The following is a 21,823-nucleotide window of genomic DNA, read 5'->3' on the forward strand; positions in this document are numbered from 1 at the left end:
AGTCTCTGACTGGAAGCGCTAATTCGTCATTCGGCTTTTGTCAGACTAAAGTAACTGTTAAAACTGTTTGAAAAGCTCAGCTATACAAGGAGAGATTGAGAATTTCCTTTTAGTTCTCAGTTTATTTGATATTGACAAAAGTTAGTCAGTTTTGTCTGTTCTTCTGTAAAACAAACTAAGATTTATTTTTAGAATTAATATTTTGTTTCTAAGTGGAATTGACAGTTTAGTCTGTTTCGTTTGTTCTATTTTGAAACTTAAACGCTTTAGCGGCTGCCTTTTGTGTAGTTTGCAATATTTGCCTTTATTTATCTGTAAAAGTCTCATGTTCCTTAAGTACATCTACCCTGTTGAACTTATTATGAGAAATAAATATTTAAATCAAAACAAGCTGCTGATTATTTCACATTTTACTTGTGAGCAACGGCACATTTAAATCTTACAAATATAGTTATTTGGCTTATATCGTGATAGATATCGTTATCGACTGAAATGAAAAAAACATATCGTGATATGAAAAAATCTCATATCGCCCAGCTCTAGCTGCGTATATACGAATGTGAATCGCATTATTGGCTGGACTATGGGATAAGGTGGCATCGTTCTAATCCCATACAGGAGCAGCCAGTTACTTACTGACTAACACAGCAAAACAGAATTGTTAAAGTATTAATTTTAATTTCAATTCAGGTTACATTTTTTTTTGTACGCAACGCAGATTTTCTGTGTGCAGAGACCGCAGTGCGCAATTGCACATGCGCGCAGCTTAGAGGGAACATTGTTGAGATGTTGTTAGGGAGGTAATGAATACATGAAGACTGAGGGCTGCAGCAGGATTATTTAATATGATAAAATGGAAGTTTTCTCTGTACGAATTTAGCGTCAAATAAAGGTCATCCTTGCACAATGAAGTGCTCAGAAGTGAAAAATTACAGAACTTGTTTCTTTCTAAAGAAGACATTTACAACATTCCCAGAGTTATATATTCTGCTCCATCATATGTTGTTGTAATTACTCCCCCACCTCCTTTTCTGACACTCTCTCCTTTCCCCTGGTAGATAGATGATTTACCAGAAAAAGGGTTCTGCATTCCAATAATGAGATATTGATCGAAGCATTAAATCTGCGTGACCAGTGATGTGATTATTAGAACAATAATGCAGAAGCTGTGAAGGTTTCATAAAGGCGTGTAATGTGCCTTTATGAATCTTTAAGGTCACATCTCTGCGGTGCTGCAGTCCACCAGCTGTTGATTGATTGGACTGGCAGAAATGGCAGGCATAGAGGTGCGTAAGGAAAGCTGTGCCACAAGGGCCCCATTCTATATCAAGACGTTTAATGTTTATTTTTATATCAATGAAGAAGTCATTTAAAGTTTCACTTATAGTACTTCTGTACGTTACTACACTGAGAACAAAGTTCATACACCAAGTTCTATTTATGAATTTGTGGAAGTGATACTGTTCATTGGTACTCAATATTGCAACAAACATGTCCATGTACGGGCAGCACGGTGGCACGGTGGTTAGCACTGTTGCCGCATAGCAAGAAGGTCCTGAGTTCAATTCCACTGTCAGGCCGGGGTCTTTCTGTGTGGAGTTTGCATGTTCTCCCCGTGTTTGCGTGGGTTCCCTCCGGGTACTCCGGCTTCCTCCCACCGTCCAAAGACATGCAGCTTGTGGGGATAGGTTAATTGGATAATCCAAATTGCCACTAGGTGTGAATGTGCGAGTGAATGCGAGTGCGAATGGTTGTCTGTCCCTGTGTGTTGGCCCTGCAACAGACTGGCGACCTGTCCAGGGGGTACCCGGCCTCTCGCCCTATGACAGCTGGGATAGGCTCCAGCGCCCCCCGCGACCCTGAAAAAGGATAAGCGGAAGCGAATGGATGGATGGGATGGATGTTCATGTACGATATCTATGATGCAGATGAAACTAAACTGTCGCCAGGTATATGGCAAGTAGCGTCACTAAGTTTTATCTATTCACATTTAATTCGTTCTCATGTAGCAATTACTGCATTTGCAGTAATTCACCCATATATCAATTTTTATGGCAGAGCACTAAACCAGTCTAATTATTAAAATGAGTGCCCTGTTTCAACTGCAAAGGACTGATGACTCTGCTTTATGCCTCAGTCACACTAGAGCAACAATAAGACAGCGACTTACTTGCAACTGGGGAGGTGGGGGTTCCATTAAATCTGTTTTGTATTTGCAACAAGTTTTTACACATTGCATCCATATGTTGTAAAGAGAAGCTAGTATGTAGGGCTGGGCCATATCATACTGTTCACAGTAATACCGGTATAATGTTGGGCAACGATAAGAAAATGAAATATCGCAATAGAATATGGGTAAAACGCGCATGCGCAGTGCCTTTGTTTTCATATGCACACGGCGGAAAAAGCATGGCGGCGACGGAGAATGAGAAGGGCGAAAGCAGATCGTTGAATGAAACGGATGAACCAGAATTGGTTTGTAAAAATGCTGCAACTCCAGTGGTGTGGAACTGGTTTAGCTTTCGTCCGTCAGATACACCAAAGCACTATTTTTGGTAGAGCGTGCTAGCGGGCCGTCGTTATTACCGTGTTTTTTGGAAAATACAGCACACTTAAAATCAATCCTTTGATTTTTCTGAAAATCGACAGTGCCCCTTATAATCCCATGTGCCTTATGTATGAATATGGACAGGTGCTGCTAGTGGGAGAGAGACGTCTTTCGCGGAGTCCTTTAGTGCTGCAGGCAGGAAACGTGCTCAAATAGCGCACAACTTCGGGTTTTTTAATTTCTATATGATAATTCTGTATTATTAAGCAATAAAAACAAGTAGTCTGATGTCCTGTAATCATTACGAAGCTATATTATTAGAATTACATAATACAATTATATATTGTATTATGAAATACAATGAAACATTAAGTTTTTGTACAAAGTATCGGTATCGGATCAGTATCGTCGATGCCATCTTGAATTTTACTTGGTATCAGATCGGAAAGGAAATCAGTGGTATCGCACATCACTAATGGATTGTCGGAGCATCACGGCTATCGTAGTCAGGAGCCTTGCAGAGTGATACGTACTGTGCTTCAACATAATATTACCGTATTGTGTGTGTATAACCTCTTTTTTAAGTTTTGTGGATATTATACATGGTTATGCTGAGGATATGTCGGCCAGTTTCCACTGGAAATGCCTTTTGGTTAAACTGTCAGCGAGGAATTTGCATTTGAACTGTTAAATATTTATATAACTTTAATCCACATAAAAAACAGCTGCTTGTTTAAGTGAAAATACATTGAATTTTTTTGGGGTTTTTTGCACTAATAAAGTTGTGGAGTTGTAAAGTATTTTGTCTAGTGTCAATTATATCATCAGTTATATCGTTATCTCAAATTTTCAAATGTATATTGGGATAAATATTTTTGGTCATATCATCCTGTTCTACTAGTATGGCAATATCAAGTTCCTGAAATATCACAGTTTCCACCGTAAGATTAAAAATGTTTTGTAAGCAGTAGTTATTATCACGGCAGTAAATGATAGCACTACCTTGCCAAACAAAAACACTAACTGGGCAGATGCTGTGAACAGCAACAGTTAACATGAGTGAACTGTCAAAGAGGCCCACCACCAAGCACTCAATTTGTAGAGAAACTGGGAAGTAAAACATTGTAGTCGACATCTGCAACAGCAGGAGAGTGAAAGCTGATTTCTGTAGAGGGTTAACAAGACTGAACCTAAATTACACTTGGCTTTAGCGTGCAATATGTAGCTGAGTATCATAAGAAAAAAAAGTGTATTAATGTGAGATGCAGACATTGTGGGTGGCTCTCAACCAGGTGAAAACTGAGCATCTACAGCATGAAGCCATCAGGGAATGTTCCACTTCTACATTTCTACAACGTCTTACACAGCCTCACCTCAGCATGAGATTCATCAGCTGAAGCCCTTCACCTCTGAGAAAGCGGTCACGATTGGAGGGCAGCATGAGGCAGGAACACAGAGCGTCAAACAGGTTCTCCATCATCTCCTGCTCTTCAGCTGTGGACGGGTTGTGACGCTTGAACACCTGGAGAAGGTAGGCGGGAGAACAAAGGAAGCATTTTGAAAAGGATACATAGTATGCACATTTCTTTTTTTCTTTTATTATTTTTTACATTTCTAACAATTTACCACGGATCTGGAGAAGCTCATATTAGAGAAATACTAAAGCTTCACCTGTGTATGCCTCTCAAAGGGCTGTTGGGAAAATATGAAGGGTAGTGCACAGAAGAAACTAAAAATAGAAGGGGAAAAAAAAAAGCAAAAATCTTACAGATAGTTGCTGCAGTAACACATCAATGCCATCCATCTCACCCAGTAGTTCTCTGGTATCTGTGAAGGAGAAAAATAAAAAGGAAAAGACAGCAGGGAGATCATGTCGTGATGGTGGCAAAAAAAGACATTTAGTGAGCAGCGGGGAGGACAGAAAGCAGGAAAAAGAATGTTTAAGTGGACAGAGAAAGAGGAAAACAAGAGAAATGGTGGGGCGACAGAAGGGATAAATACTGAGGAACACAACTGCTACGAGGGACCTCCAGAGAGTCAGCAAATGAGGAAAAATGAGGGCATTGACAAATACACATCCTCACAAGTTATTCCATGTAGACCTGAGCATTACACAACACACCTCTGCTTCTCAGCAGACCCAACTGGCACACACTCACACGTCCTATAAATTGACATTAGAAAGTGGCACACACAACACTAATAATATTATGTGCTATGACCTTTTTCCCCCTTTACCTTTCTTTGCTCGCTTTACAATAAACAGCTGAATGAGCTGGAGAACATGATCAATTTTCATGCTATTTATGGACTGGGATGGGATGCTGAATTTTAAAATGCACTCTTTCAGAGTCCAGTTTTAAATCCAATTCAACATTAAAATGAGCACATCAAGGCTCTTTCTTAGCAGCTGTATGATTTGCCTTACTTTTACTTCAAATAAGGTACATCATTTCTGGCAGCATTTCTCAAAAGAAAGAAAAATGTTCTTTAGTAAAAGAACCTTTTTTTTAGATTTACATTATATTTTGTGTTCGAAAGGTAAGTGGAATAGGATGGAGGCAGCGCGAGTGAATGAGAAGGGTGGTGAGCTTAAAATGAGACTCCAGCTGAATGTCAATGTAACTTGTACCATTAACGACTACTTGTTTAAGGACCAGATAGTTCTGTGTTTACGTGAGGCTCTACTGGGTTTTTAGTGTTAGCGGGAAAGACGGCCAATGCACAAATGAGAACGAGAAACATTAAAAGGTAACATGAAGTCATAAAGTGGTGGAAGGAAAAAGAAAGGGAGAGAAAAGAAAAGGTAACACTGAGGAAAAATATGTAGGGAGGGAAAAGGGAGCACGGAAAGGGCACAATAAGATAAGGCTGCGACAGACCATGACTAAGCCTAAACCCGCAGAAAAAAGGAATGAAAAGAATGGAAATAGGTTGGCAAAAATATGAAAGATAAACTAATATCATTTGGAATCCACAAACCATTTAGTGAGACACACTTACTGTCATTGTTCTGCAGCAAGATGGCCAGGATTTCACTGCAGTAAAGCTTGTTAGCATCAAAAGGCATCTTTGCCTTAGAGGGAGAGGGAAAGAGACCAAAATCTAATTACTACTCATCTTGAGAAGCTGTGCTTAGTTTTCGGGTGGAGGCTTGTGGTTTTCATGAGAATTTGGAAATCAAAACATATTTTACAACAAACTTGTTTCTTTCTTTCTTTAAACTGAAATTCTTGCTTGTATTTTCTGGTTTACAGAAACTCCAAATACAAAAAATTAACAACAACAACAACAACAAAAAAAAAAAACCTTTAAGAAGTTTGTAGTAAAAAGGGTAGCATGACATATGTTAGCTTTACACAAACATTTTGTAGGAGTAGGTAATGATAACAGGCATTGATTTGTAAATAACTGGACATGAATAACTTCATCTTATTATATAATATTTTCCTACAGTACATTTCTAACTAACTCTGGAGCTCATTCTCTTTCTCTTGACAACACGCTCTTTAAAGATATGACATATTTTGAGGTCAACTTGAAAGAAAGGCAGATGTGAAATTTAAAAGTGATAATAATCTCCAAACTCTTTTACACTACGTCCACACTTAAACAGGTATTTTTGAAAACGCAGCTGTTTCTATGCGTTTGGACCTTTTGTCCAAACGTAAACGGCGTTTCGAATCACCGAAAATGGAGATTTGTTTTTTAAAAACGCCGGTTTTTTGCGTTTCCATGTGGACGAGGAATACACAGTTTGTCAAGCAACGTCAAAGGTATGTGCCTTTTTTCACGTCACGCTGCGCGCCACGTTATTGTTTACAAGAGATGAATTGCAGAATAGCAGATAGAGACAAAATACTGTTAATCTGACTATCTGCAGGTTTTACACGCTTACATATATGCACGCAGTTACTGTCCCTCCATTTACAAAGGCAGAGGCGTCACGGTGTGATTATTTTACATGTAGTTGTTTTTTTTCTGTGCAATAATATTCAACATTGCTATCAATACATTTTTCAAAAAATGCCTCTCTGTGCAAAATGGGTTCAAAAACATAAACAGCTGTGGGATACTGTTTGTCCGTGATTTCGACAGGGGGAACAAATCGTGGCAGGATCAGCCTGATATTATTTGTATCCCGCTGTAACTTTACTGTATGAAGAGCTAACATCTCCAAAATGTCAGGAGTAGTTAGTCATTACAACAAGTGTTTGTGAACTAAAAATCAAGAATGTGAGATTCTGTTTGTCCGTGATTTGGAGAGCCCAGCGCTGCTCCCGACGCAGGGGAAACTAATTCTGTCGCAGAGACCTGCCTCTGCACTTGTGCAGGTGAAGCCAAAGGGAAGACATGCTTCACCATATTTTCTAGTATTTGGCTTAGAATGAAGTTTGTTTGGAAACATATTTGGCAATGCTTCATCTCCTGCTTTGCGTTTGTGTTGGCGCCCCGTCAAAAACCTGTCCATTATGCTAGCAGTGTCCAAGCGTTCTTTTTATTTTTATTTTCATACCGCGCCCCCCCTGCAATGGCTCAGCACCCCCCCTAGGGGGCGGGCCCCACACTTTGGTAGATCATTCCCTATATGCCTATATGTCATCAAAACAAACAATAGAAGAAATATAGTTTTAAAATAGCTCTATACTTTGGATTATTATCACTTTCACCTTCAGATCAATCAACTGACCCTGAAGGAGAGGTCAGAGGTCATATGTGACATTATTTTATAATGTACTTTCTGCGTCTTCACAATACACACCACACTCCAACAAATAATTAAGTTGACCTCAAAGACCTTGGTGGATCTAAGCCTAATTTTAACAGATTGTTAACATGAGCTCACTCTACACCCACAACAATTTCTATGAGAATTAATTCAAACACCTTTAGGAGCAAGATAGCTTAACACTACGTGAAGGTCTTAAAGTGAAGGGAACTAAAGGCAAATGCTAATTCAACATCAAAATACTGGTAAATAAACTCCATAACACAGAAGTCACGACATATTTTATCCTCAAAATATTTTGTTTTAGCTTGGGTCTAAAAATCGAGAAGGACGCTGAAAACTCTGGATTAGTTTTTGATATTTGCTTAAGAACATGATGACATTTAATGTGATATGTATTTGTAAAGGCTCAATATCTTGCAACAACAAATAATCATTAAAAAGAAATGTATTAATCCAGATTGATTCCACCGTTACAAACTTCTAAGTTGGCCTTCTGGTGGGAAAAATTAAAAAAATTATTCAAATCCTGCTAACAAACCAATCACGTAGCCTTCTTGGGGCAACTTAAAACAATATTCTCGTTCTTACCTTGATTCTCTTGAGCAGCCACTGCATGAGTCCCTGCTGGGCAGCCTCTGTGCACATGCCTGGTCTGAACTCTGCCATGTTCTCAATGATGGCTGCAACACACAACACCATAGTTCAGTCTTTACTGTTAATATCAGCCCTTCATTCTAAGTAGGTTTCTAAAAGGATTTCTGATAGACATCAAAATCTGCCAGATTGATATCAAAACCAATGCCAATCTTATTTAAGGGATTAAGAATTGCCCGGATGTGACTAATCCACTTTCTGCCTAATTATAGAAGCATGTCTTAACATTTATGTTTAATCTGTGTTGCTCTGGGTTCCTTTGTGTGCAATGTCGTTTTATTTCTAAGCCTAATATCAAAATCAACTATTAGTCAAAAATCATTCTCTGACTTTACAACATGGTGCAGTTTTATAGAGGGTTAATCTGTTTTCTGTCCCAGCTTCTTCCTTAATGTTATCATCAGAAAGACTTGATGTCTCCATCACAGTAGACTAAGTGCAGAGGGGGTTGAAGGGAGCAAAAGACATTGTGGGGTGTTCATGACACCAGGGGGAAAGAGGAAGATTAACAGGAAGGAGGCAGAGGAAAAGCAGAAGGGAGGGAAAAGGGGACGGGAAGACAGTGTCAGGGATGAGGGATGGAAAACAGAGTGAATGAGGAGATAACAAGATGACAAAGGGAAGAGAGTTTTGCAAGAGCATAAAAACTGAAATAAAGCAAAAACATCTGGAGAGAACAGCTGCAGATGACAGGGAAATGATTGAAAGAGTGAAACAGGGGATGAAGTGACAGGGTGCTGAGGGAGAGATGAGCCTTTATCAGTGATTCAAACAGAGCAGACAGACAGCATCCTGGAGGACAGCCGGCTCAGAGTAGAGAGCAGCCAAGGTAGACAAAAGGCTTATTCAAGCTTGGAGAGCTCCCTTGATAACTCGCACACACAAACTTGAGCAGAGGATGCACAAGCACTGCCCCCACGATATAACCCTCATACACAGAGCCAAATACACACACCTAAACAGCCCTCTTGACACTCGGCCTCAATCTGGCAACAAAGAGGAAAAAAAATCATCTCAGTAGACTCATTCTACACAAAAAGAGCTGAGAGGCAGAAAAAGTCTGATTCATGTGGGGCTAAATACAGAGACCAGGACTTTTCAAACTATCTGCTGGCCCATGCCCTCTCCAGGACCTTGTGTATACAATTATTACTCCCCAGAAACTCTTATGACTTTTATGGTAGGCTCTGAAAAGGTATAAAACCTCCAAAGAGTTGGTGCTAGAGACATTGACAGCTTCCTTTCACTGTCACTGAAAATTTCTAGGGCAGCTGGCAACAGGGGGACACACTGCTAGCAGAATACAAATAAAGTTAGTCTATAGCCTCTATGATGTATACCCAAGTCTGCAAGGACTTCCTGTCACCGCACTGCCCAAAGACATAACCCTGGCTCATACACACCTTACAGGCACACCTCCCTCTCGAAAAGTTTCAGTTCTAAAAAGAAGGCACGCTTTGCCAATTATTCTTGCTCAAAATATTCAAATCTTACTGAGGTGCTATTTTTAACCAAGTCTGTTTTTATAGTGTTGAATTTAGGACCAGACTCTCTGCAGCACCTGAGATAGGACACCAAATAGGAGTCTCCCTTGTTTTGCATATGAACAACTCTGCATTTAGGGTGGCGTCCAATGTTTATTGCTTTATGCTGCTCACTTGGAACTTGGTATAAATTGTAGCCCTTATTACGTGTTACATGAGCAACTTAAATATTTACTGATTTCTGAAGTTCGCAGAAAAAAACTGAACACAAGCATTACGGCAAACACATTAAAAAGAAAAAAAACAAGAGGTTTTTCTTCAGCATAACATGCCCCCTAAAAATTAATTAAGGTTACTAAATGTAGGAAAAAAAATAGGTCACTGAAATACAAAAATAATAAAAACTACATTTTAAGGGGGGGGAAAAGAACTAAGATTTTATTTGCTTAAAAACTACAAATGTGCAGTGAATGTCTTTAGCTTTAGTTTTAAGACCGCTAGCCTGAGGAGGCTTTAGTGCATCCATTTATTGAAGATCCAGATATCTACATGCATTATGGACAAAGGTGTTGGGCCACAATTCAGGTGTTTTCAGTCCCATTGCCTCAGGATTATATAATAAGAAAATAAATATATACAAAAACTCAAGCACCTAGCTGTTCAGTCTGGCTTTACAGCATTTGTGAAAGATTGGGTCATTCTAAAGAGCTCACAGGTCATGGGTCTGTGATAGCATGCCACCGCTACAATACGTCAGTTTGTGAAATTTCTTCCCTCCTAGATATTCAACAAGCAGCTGTAAGTGTTGTTACTGCAACTAAACAGCAGACCAAATAAAGTTATTAGACAGGATCTCTGAGTGTTAAAGCACACAGTTACTGTGCAACATGAGTATAAATATCTATAAATGTAAGAGTTGTTTGCCGTATAATACTAGTATTTTAGAAAATAACCAGAACATTTTTGTTTCTATTTTATTCTGATAAAGTCAGAAAGTAGAAGAATGCTGCAGCATCAACTCTGCAAAGGGTCACATAATTCGTGCAGCCACAGAATTAGAACGAATAAAACATGTGGTGGGTGGAAAAAATGTATCTATAAACAAATAATAAATATAACAAATAAGAACCTGCTGACTCATCGAAATATGTACAAGGGCAATCCCAAAAGTAACATCTCCAAAGGAGTGGGGAAACTGTTTGTACGGCTGTTTGCCACACTGTTGTGGTTGGTGCTTTCTCCACTCCGAAACAAGCATGCACGACTTCGCTGGGATTCTCAATCTTGGCTTGGCAGCCCTTGAAAATGGAGCTCCCGTTGAACGCTACCGCCAAGTGTGAGGTTCGCGCAGTTATTCCACTTTTGAACGCAAAAGGCATTAAACCGGTTGAAATTCAACGCTAACTGACGAAAGTGTACGGACAGCCGTGCATGGATGTCAAAAACGTTCACAAGTGGTCTAGTGACTACCACCTGTTCCCTAAGTTGAAAGAACATTTGTCCCGTAGACGATTCTACTCCGATGAAGAAGTGACAGATTCAACGCTTCCTGAAGGACATGGCGGCGAGCTGGTATGACACAGGCCTTCTAAAACTGCCGCAGCGTCTACAAAAATGCATCCACCAAAAAGGTGAAAATTATTTTTTAACCTTTAAAATTATGTAAATATTATAGAAAATAAACAGTTGTTTGTATTTCTAAAAAAACGGGAGACCTTACTTTTGGGATTGCCCTCGTAGTTGTTAATACCAAAGTGCCAAAATCTGATAACTTCAAGCATTCAAGCAACACAGAAATAAATAAAAAAAAGCTCATATGAGACTACTGAGGAGTACTTGAATTACTTGAATTCACTCCACTGAACAACAGGACAGAAACAGACTGTTTAAAAAAAATAAACAATTCCAATTTTTATTCCTGCCACCTGGTTTGTTTGGGCAGTTTCACTTATCTACTATTCCACTCAATCCATGATGAACGTTTGACTGCTTCATGCCAAAACGTCAACTGACTGCTTGATTTATTTTACATATATATGTTGGACAGGTGAGAACAACATGACTTTAGCTGTATTTCAGTCCTATTTCAGGTGGTAGCGCTGTAGTTTCAGACATTACCTGACTGAGGAAATCAAAGTTACATTCATGTTATTTTAGGGCTGAACGATATATCGCATTTGCGATAATATCGCGACATGATCAAGTGCAATTTTCTAACCGCAAAGGCTGCGATTATACTCTGGACATGTCCAAATTCATGGGCTGCATCCTCCTGAGGCCGCATTTGTAGACGGATTACGTCACAGCGACGTGCCGAAGGCTGTCCAAATTACTACCATATCCCAGAATTCATAGCGCGGCCCAGCCAAACTCCAGTTTCCAGCAATGGCGGCCGCTACTAAGTTTTAAAATTACTCATACTAATCTTTCTGGGTCACAAAATAAACTTTTAACATATTTTCAGGCGAGAAAGTAGTTGTGTAAACATCAAATATCTGCTCGGTTTATCAAGATATCCCATATTTGCAAAAGTGCTTCGACGTTTTCAGAGGCGTCTGCTACCCACCAGCTCGACAGCTAGCCGGGAGCTCGAGGGTTACTGATGCGGCCGAGAACGGCACAACTCCCGGCACATCATTTTCAGATCACCGCGGAGTTTCGCTGCTCGGGTTAAACGTAATATATAAGTCACTTAGACAACCTAAAAATGTTATTGTTGGGCTTTTTTCAGTGTTTTGTTTGTTCGTGAGTAAATCGGTTTGGCTGAGATTAAAGTTATTAGATTAGATAAAATAAAACTTTATTAATCCCCCGGGTGGGTTCCTCCTTGGTTTTCACACAGCTGACTAAACGTCAAACAGAAAACTTATTAAACAGAAGTATGAGACAGTCGAGAATTTACGCCAGTGTCTGGTTATATTTTAGATAGCAAGAAGCAGACGGCCGAGTTTAATAAACTCCACCGAGACAGCGGTGACGCTAATCAGAACTAGCCTTCTGATTCAGAAGGCTAGACCGTCCAATTTCACGCCTTTAAATTTTAAAGGCGTGTTTGTGTGTGTGTTTATACAATTGCTATTATGTTTGCACTTTATGTGTAATGTTACTGACTGCAGAGATCAGTAAGATGTGTGTATTTTTTATTTATTAGTTTTATTTATTTAATATTATTTTTTAATTGAATGACTGTCTAGTAGTTCACAGATGTCGAAAAACTGAGTGTGGTAAAGCCACTGATTTTGTTTATGTATATTTCTGCAATCTGCACATTGTACTGACTTTCATTTTAATGTTTACACCAGGGTTCCTTGTCAGCACTTTATGCTCAGATGTTTGTAAGCTAAAAATAAACTATTGTGTATGTTCAAATATACTGTTGTGATTGAAGAAGTTAAATAAAAATGTCAGTCATCAATTCATGCATCACCTCATGTCATCATAACAGAGGTCTGTCTTCCAGGAAAGAACAGTTTAAAATTAATGTAATATAGTATTGGCCATACTATATGATGTATTGCTTGTCTTTGTTTAATAATACAGAAGACAAAGACCTTAAAAAATAATCGCATATCGCATCGCAATCGCAATATTGGGGCAAAAAATCGCAATTAGATTATTTTCCATAATCGTTCAGCCCTATGTTATTTCCACAGCTGAAAAAGCACCGTGTATAGTCTTTTAAACCATTATTCAATGTCATTTTAGCCAAAGTGGACAAAACCTTTTTTCAAGCATAAAGTATGGAATTAGCTGACAAACACATTATTACATGTAGCCTTGTTTAACTGTAAATCCATGTTTTGTTTTGTTTATGTTTTTTCTTCCTGAGTGTGATGACAGTTTACTTGAGGACAACTAGAAATTGGAGTTTCATTGCTAAGATTTTGGATTATGTCTCCTTACCGAGGGTGTTATAGATTCCATCAGCCTCCTCCTTCACCTGCTCGTCCAGACGCTCCATATTCTGCACCAGCAGGGCAACCACCTGACCCTCCAACTACAGACACACAAAGATGAAATTCAAGTCACGGTTCTAAAACAATTTTGCCAAAGGTCATATACAACTTTATCAGACTTTTGGAGAAACAATTTTTCATCTTTTAAAGGTTTTGGTGAAAGGTAACATAGCAGAGACAATATTTTTTCATGTTCTAGAAACACTCCCACCCTTGCACTTTGTTGGAGGTCTGTCAGATGATTGTGTCTACCCTGTCTGAAAACAAAATTATAGTCTCAATCTCAAAAAAGAAAGAAGAGAAAAGATGTATATAGACTATCCAGGGATAACAGAGAGATGGTTCACTTTTAAGACTTGTCTTTGCAGAAGACGCTTGCTTCCTGTTGGAGCCTCTCTGACGATGTCCGAATGTTATCAGTCAAGTCAAGATTGGAGACTCATAACCACACAAAGCTTGCAAGGTGCCAGCGGGCTGGATAAATGTACTCTTATAGATGAAAGAAGACAGTCAACACAGATTTATGAGCCACTGGAGACCACCGTGGATCATTTTGATTTATCTTACCAAGGATGCCACCTGGCCTTCAGGCAGCAAGGACAGAGGAGCCGAGGGCATTACAGCAAAGAGGACAGACAAATGGATTCAACCAACCTTTGCTGCCCTGAAACTGTTTCCCTTGGAAGTAGCTGTAAAGAAGAGTGAGGTTTATGGGCGCTCCATTGCATGGTAAATGGACTGCATTTATAAAATTCCTTCATTCTGCGAGCCCTGCACAGCTACCCGAGTCACTATCATATAAGAAGCCAGCTCACAAACACACACAAAAGCCAGTTTTGTCAGCAATTTCTGATGTTTATCCTGCTTCATCTACAGTTCTTCCTATCACACACCAATATAACTAAGATAGAGGCCTCGGATATGTGTTCTTAACTTGACTGTGTCAGTTATTTAGAACACAAACAGTATTTCAACATATTATACTTACACAGAAAGTAACATTAATATTCTGTTCTGTGTTTGTAAGACCATTTCAGAGAAAGACCCCATGGGCAACACCACAGAAACCATCTATACATCCAAACATTCAATAAAATGAATACATTTCATTAATTATTTACAGTGGCACATGCTATTAAGGAGAGGTAGGGAGATGAGCTGAGGAATTTGACAACTACACGACAGCGTTAGGCCAAAGGAAGGCAGTTCTTGTGAGGTATTGTGGTATGCAGTCGCCATTATGTCTACAGAAAGGACAACAAGCCCAAGGCTTACTATACAGACCAACAGCACAATAACACAACTGCTGAAAACCTTAATGAGGGCCACAACTGACAAATGTGCAAACCATTCATTGCTGCTTGCTACATAAAGAGCTGTGTCTGCTGGTGACATTGCACACTAAAAATTCGTGTCTACCTCTTAATGTGCCTGCAAAGAGGAAGGTTAGCATGAGAACCAGAAAACAGAGCAGGTTGGTGTGGTCCAATGAAACAGGTTCTTTCAGGGATGTCAATCAGGAGGTCTGGGTCCCAGAATCGGTCCAGGAAAGACTCCCATCCAACCCACTCAGACAACTTTGGAAAATTTGAGCTTTAAAGTTTTTTGTGCAGATAAAGACCTCCACCATGGCCACTAATACTATGCCAAAAGTAATTAAGTAATAGATAAACAAAAATAAATGGCAAAAGTTCCTGTTTTTTTTCCACTATCTACTGTATAATTGTTTTGTTTAAATATATCACAGTGAAAGAAAATTTTGTGTGAATTAACAGAAACCATCTGTTTTATAATCACAGGACAATTTGAGCTGAGCTACCAGAACCTAATCTGTCATTTTTCTGAAATTACACAATTTTTTACATTTTGAGCCCAAAGAGTTCTTCTGACAGATTTCTTCATTTACTACAGCAACATTTGTTTATCATATTAAAAAACAGAGACCTACTGTTACAAATACACTTCCATTCATATAATTAGATATCACAGGGATTGAATGTGCAGTTAAACACAGATAGAAAGAGGATTTTCACTGGTCCGGCTTATGTGATATCCCCACATTCTGCTGCTGGTACTGTGTTTACTGGGCTTGCAACATGCATTAAAGGAAGAAGCTGAGCCAATGAAGGTACTTTAATATTATGAGTAATGTTCTGCAGTGATCTCATTGAATAGAACAGGATGATGCTACCAACTATACTGCAGAAATTGTTCAAAGAGCACAACCAAAGATCCATGGTGCTGGTTTCACCTATAAAATCCAATCTACCATCTATAGAAAGTGCTAAAAATCCACAGAGGTCATCCCTCCATCCAACTATCCTTTTCGGCTTATCCGGGGCCAGGTTGTGGGGGCAGCAGCCCAAGCAGAGAAGTCCAAACTTCCCTCACTCCAGCCACCCCCTTCGGCTTGGCCGGGGGGACACCAAGGTGTTCCCAGGCCAGCCGAGAGATATAATCTCTCCAGCGTGTCCTCAGTCTGCGCTGGGGCCTCCTCCCGGTGGGACATGCCTGGAACACCTCACCCAGGAGGCGCCCAGGAGGCATCCTTGTCAGATGCCTGAACCACCTCAACTGGCTCCTTTCGATGTGAAGGAGCAGTGGCTCTACTCTGAACCCCTTCCGGATGGCCGAACTTCTCACCCTTTCTCTAGGGGAGAGGCCAGCCACCCTTCAGAGGAAGCCCATTTCCGCCACTTGTATCCGCGATGTTGTTCTTTCGGTCACTACCCACAGCTCGTGACCATAGGTGAGGGTAGGGACGTAGATCAACAAGTAAATTGAGAGCTTTGCTTTCACACTCAGCTCTCTCTTCACCACAACAGACTGGCACAGCGTCTGTTAATCTCCTGCTCCCTTCTCCTGTCACTTTTTAAGTCCATACCAGGTAAATGAATAAACTTGAATTAGCTAACATAGATACTTAAAAAACAACAACAACAATAACAACACAGGTCTGGTGTTAGCATCTTGTTCACATCAGAAACAGTGCTATCCTCGTGAAGTTGCACTGAATTTATCAGTATGTACAAAATGCCACGCGGACGTGTAAAATATTGGGATCAAACTACTCAAAAACTCCCAAGACTCCCAACCAAAGTTGTCAAGTGTAGCAGAGAAAAAAAGTCAACTGATTCTCTTATGAAGTGTCACAGTGACAGGTGTGAAGAAACACAGGCATGCATTTCTTTTCTCCATCATGGCTTTACCCGCATATTATTGTAATTTGACCTTTGTCTGTGTCGATCTAAATGTCAAAAAACATAATGGGCTATCAAGAATCACGACACTCTAATATTTATGAAAGCCCGGCAACACGACAGGCTGAACTAGAAAAGGAAAAAAAAGGAACGAGGGGGCTAAATATACAGAAATGGAGAGACAGGGAGAGATCATCAACGGTGAAGTGATGCCAACACACACAGCCGGAGGGTGACAAAGAAAACAGAACGAAAAAGAAAGAGTGGGAGAGTCGATGCTATAATTACGCTGATCAAACTACATACTGAAATCCATTTTTTCCTCTTGACTGAGTTCTTGTCATGTTGCTAATCCCATCATGTTTTTTTAACTGTCACAGCTCACCGCTGAGAGATAATTAAAAAGACTTTAAATAAATAAATCAACAGGTAACTTCAGACATTTGTGCCCCTGTAAATGACACTGGCAGCTTTACTAAGAACTAATGTTTGTGGATTTGTTTCCCCTTTGAAGTTATTTTAATACAACGCTTTTTATTAGAATTATTTTAATTTAATGTAATTTGTGTTTCAAACCACACACAAAGAAGACAAAACCAAAAACCATGAATGCTTCTAAGTGAGACTAAACTGAAACTTTGCTTTTGATTCATTAACAAAGACTAAGCAATCAATTTCTCTCCACCAGAGCCAAGAAGCTTAAATACTAACTCCAAACAGTGCTGCTTCATCAATATCATCAGAGACTCATGAAACTTTTGTACTCACCAGAGCATCTATGAGTACCTCAGCACCATCCTCGCTCTCATGAAGTGTGTCAATATCTGTCAGCTCCTGCAGCAGGTCCACCACGGCTATGGCGACATGTGGCTCAGGCTCAGGCCAATAACAATACTCCATACTTGATTTAACTCTGCAATCCTATAATACTGTAGAAGTAAAATCAATGCTTTCTCTTTTCCTCTAAAAGCCAGGCGACTACTTTACCCACAATGCAAATTCATCACCCAGTTTGGTCTATATTTTTGGTTTGTTGCTGGGAGATGCATCTTGAGTACCAGTGCCTTCACTGAAGGTATTTTAATGGCTACAGTAATATTTATTTTGTGTATTTTTAAGGGTTTATGCATTTACTCCAATATGGTTTTGAATCTGAAATATGACTCACTTAGTAAATTGTATTTTGTTACAGTTTTAATGTAAAAGCAAGTTTATAGTAAAAAAAACAACAACAACAACAAGCTTTGTGTGCAACAAATTCAATAAAAAGTTGACACATCTTTACTCTCTTAGCTCACATTCATTGTTCTTATCCTGTCCTTGGTTCTTTGTACTAGCTACGTTTACAACAGTAAACTTCTATGATACAGGGAACAAGTTTAAAGACCAATGTTATGTAACAAAACATTCAATAGAGAGAGGTGATCTGAATCAATCTCAACGTGAAAGGATATCAGTATTTTCATGACTGAGGAGGCCCAGTAGTGAGTGGACGGCGTTCAGCTCCACCAGCAGGTGGTAGAGATCTGGCATCGTAGCAATCACATGCATTTCCTGGATAATGTCATTCAGATCAAGCTCCGACTCCATGAACCTAGTTTAATAACACAAATCAGAAGTTTTGCATTATAAGTTTGATCATAATGACAGTGTTTCTTAGAAATGCTGAGACCCTCTTTTTTTCTTTAGATCCACTGAAGTCCACATATAGTTTTGTTTGTTGGAATAAAGTCAAACAAGACTTTATTAATCTGTCTGTAATAGGCTTACTTTTCTGGATTGTCTGGAAACTTAATCCTTAGTTCCTGGTTTTTGTATGACCTCTTCTCAAAGGTCAGGATCATTTTCTTCACTGAGCTCTCATCGACCAGTTCTGCCTGTTTGATTAGCACAGGGGAAAGGGAGCAAAAAGATGGAGAAGGGAAGACGGGGAGAAAAAGGGAAAAATAAAATTATTAAAGCAACTGCTGCCATAACAACAAAGAGACTGTAGGGTCACCTTAATCATGTGATTGAAGCAAATTGTGCAGACATTTTGTTCAATCAGAAGGAATGCATCTGAGTGAAAAGAGAATGTGTTTGACCTCCTGATGGATTATAAACCTCCGCAGTGCTGGACAGATAACAATGTAGAATAAAACAACCTTTCCTGGAACTTATTTTTATGCTGTTTCACCATGTTAGGTGTTTCAATTCAAGTCTCACTCTCTCCAAGTTTCTTGAAAGATCCAAGATTAACTGGGTGATTCAGGACAGCAGATCCTGGTTATAGTAATCTAGTTTTGTTTGGTTTGTCAAAGCCATAAGAGCATTAGACCCTGCAGACTGACTGCACACCCAGTGTGGTCACTGAATATGGGACCAGCAATACTGGCAAGACTGGCAACTTTGTGATTGGAGGATTGATGTATGGGAAGTTTGAACCCCAGTGGAGCAAGAGGACCTCTCAAAGAGCTTTCAGGAATAAACCATTTTGCAATTCCTTTTTTTAAAGCAGAAACCTGGATAGAAATCAACCAGAAAGATTAATGAACAATACGAAACTGAAAGGGAAATTTGGGCAGGGAAACCAGTGGGGAATCACAGAAAACTATGAAAAAGGAAAGTGAAAAGTGGCTATAAAAAGCTTTGTGTGCCCACTACAATAATCATCTGACAGTTTATATCATTTATTGCTTATTATTCTAAGCTGGTACTGCAGACTAAGCAGCTTGGAACAAAAATAAAAAATACAAAGACACTTTATAAATGGACGTTTACTTTTGTTTTTTTAATTAACCGACTTTAACAGGTCACAGAACAATAAACAGACATGACCGCAGTGGCCAAGTCTCGTTTAATGGCGTGACTTTAAATGATGTAAAAAGAGGGATCTCTTAATCAGACCCAAAGGCAGGATGCAGCAGTAGTGAAGAGGAGAATTTGAGTTAGTGGCAGCACCATCAAATCTCACATTTGTCTTCAACAAAGGAGTGTGAATTATTTCCTCCTGACTAAAGCAGAGATTGCCTAAAAGAAATTAGTCAGCTTTGTCATTTAACACTGTATTCCATTTGAATTAAATTGCTCTTTTATATTATCAATGCACCATTCACAAAGAATGCCAATGCATTTAAGTCTGTTGTTTGTGTTGTTTACAGGAAACAAACACGCTCTTGAGTAAGTCTGACTTAATAGATGTGCTCCCACGTGTTAAAGAAACTGAACTTTTGTCTATTTAATGTTGTCAATCTTAATCTGTTCTAATTACTCCACCGACACAGATGTCACAGGTAGTTACATTTAGACACAATGCATGCAGAGTATACCAACAAATAACATCTAATAAGTCTGATTCGGTATAAATCTGGCTGAAACATTTTTAATCATAGCATGTTTGTGTTTGTTTTAGTAGCGTTTGTGTAAATCTATCTGAATTTGCTAATATGGCTTATGTCCTGATGAAGCATGCTAGTATGGTGAAAGCTGTTTAAAGATTGCCATGCAAACTATGAACTCAAAACATATGAGAATAAAGGAACATATTTAATTTTCATGATCTTTGTCACATTTCTTCATTTTTCATCACCCAAAGAAACCAGAGTAACAACTCTATAATAATAACATAACAATTACAATAACCCACCTCGGGTTCTTCTGCATCCTGGTCCATCAGCTTTTCCAGGATTATTTTCTTGTCCCCTATGAGCTCCTCAGTCTCCCTCATCTCAGCACCTCCTTCTGCTCCTGCCACCTCCCTGTATCTGGCCAGCTCTCTAGCACTCATCCCTTTCAGCTGCTTCCCTCCTCTGGAGTCTTCATCTCCTCCTGCTCCTCCATCCTCTTCGCCCCTGGGACGCTTTGCTCCCCTATCAGGCTGCAACAAGAAAAGGGATCATTAAATGTGTGTACAGGGATTTACTCTATAAGATGAATATATGAAAAAGTGTTGGGAGAGCCCAAAATTATGTGGTTGCTTGTTTTCAGCAAGGTGGCATTTAATGAGATTAAAAACAATCAATGAAATACACCATTATAGCACCTGACTAGGTCATATCTGGCGCAACTATAGAAAAGTCAATCTAGAAATACTCAATCATGACTTTTCAAATGAATTTAAAAAAAAGAAGCACATATAATTTTATCAAGTTAATCGAAGCAGCTGTCAAACAACTAATCTAAGAAAACTGATGGCATTAAAAAAAAAAGTTGCAACTAAACAGTGAGCCTAAGTAGAAGACGAGATTTTACTGAAATACAGATTTATGAAATGGGACATATAATGGCGATTTGCATATTTGATGCAAATACTGGGTGAAGTCGATTTCTCGTACGTATGCCTTGTATGATAAACGAAACTGTTCAGGTACACATTTGTTTCGACATTAACATATAGAAGACCGAATCTAACTGACGAAAGAATCCCAAAGATTCAAAATGCTTTGCTAGGCATAACTAGTTTTAAACAGATGTATCTGAGGGAAGTCCGCAAAGTTTCCCCGCTCTTGATGTGCTGCTGCGAGATAGCTAACAGACTTAGCAAACGGGCTAACTGCTAGCGTTAGTAAACACGGACTTGAGATCCAAAGTTGTTTTCTTTTCGCGCAAGCGTCACTCAGTTCTAATTGACTGATCATTAAACAAGGACGCAAACAAAGTAGGCTAAATAAAAGTCTACATGCTCACACACATTAAACTGTTAGCGTTTATTTACAACCCAATGAATGAGATAAGTTACTGTTAGCTTAGTTAGCTCTCACACACATTATCAGGAGTGAAACGTCTACCTGATAGTTCAGGAGCTCTCCGACGTCCATTTGTCCAGGATACAAGTCTCAGCTTTCTTATAATTTTATTTCAAAGTTGAAAAAGCGCTCTCACAGTTTAAGTAGACAGCTATTCCGCTAACTACAAGCTCCCTGCATACACATGCCTGCCGTAAAACAGTCTTCACTCATTGCCGTAGCAACGAATTGTCGTAAACGTTGACGTTGCATGAGCAGAGTTTTCAACCATCTTCGTAAAGTGTCGGAGCGATTATTTGGACAGGGATTTTGATTATTTTCAAAGTTACTGTCATCGTTACATCATCATCCATGCTGTTGCTGAATTCTCCCGTTGACTGGACTTCCATGTCTCTCCGTGCCTGTAGTGAACAATTGTACTAGGATTATTTGTATTCCGTTGTATCTGTGTTATTCATTTTCTCATAAGTGATTTAACCAAACTTGCAAATATAACTTAATTTGCTTAAAAGTACAGCGGACAAA

At 39.2% G+C, this 21,823-nt stretch overlaps 1 protein-coding gene across 1 annotated transcript in view; it reads right to left on the reverse strand.

Annotated features, from left to right (window-relative positions):
• ctnnbl1 (catenin, beta like 1) overlaps positions 1 to 21,511 on the reverse strand; it is a 77,629-nt gene extending 56,118 nt beyond the window's left edge. Inside the window, exons 1-10 of the mRNA XM_085444298.1 lie at positions 21,341 to 21,511; positions 20,200 to 20,430; positions 18,345 to 18,451; positions 18,029 to 18,168; positions 17,343 to 17,440; positions 13,322 to 13,415; positions 7,869 to 7,960; positions 5,552 to 5,624; positions 4,317 to 4,375; positions 3,922 to 4,070 (exon numbers count right to left, since the gene is read on the reverse strand). Of these exons, the coding sequence (XP_085300424.1) occupies positions 3,922 to 4,070; positions 4,317 to 4,375; positions 5,552 to 5,624; positions 7,869 to 7,960; positions 13,322 to 13,415; positions 17,343 to 17,440; positions 18,029 to 18,168; positions 18,345 to 18,451; positions 20,200 to 20,430; positions 21,341 to 21,370 (1,073 nt within the window). The 5' untranslated portion in view covers positions 21,371 to 21,511. The remainder of the gene's footprint in view (positions 1 to 3,921; positions 4,071 to 4,316; positions 4,376 to 5,551; positions 5,625 to 7,868; positions 7,961 to 13,321; positions 13,416 to 17,342; positions 17,441 to 18,028; positions 18,169 to 18,344; positions 18,452 to 20,199; positions 20,431 to 21,340) is intronic.
• Between the last annotated feature and the right edge of the window lie 312 nt (positions 21,512 to 21,823).

The sequence above is a fragment of the Copadichromis virginalis genome, linkage group LG20 (assembly GCF_057382275.1).
Source record: "Copadichromis virginalis isolate Kocher_CV1m ecotype Utaka linkage group LG20, C_Virginalis_male_GT1.1, whole genome shotgun sequence".
NCBI lineage: Eukaryota > Metazoa > Chordata > Actinopteri > Cichliformes > Cichlidae > Copadichromis > Copadichromis virginalis.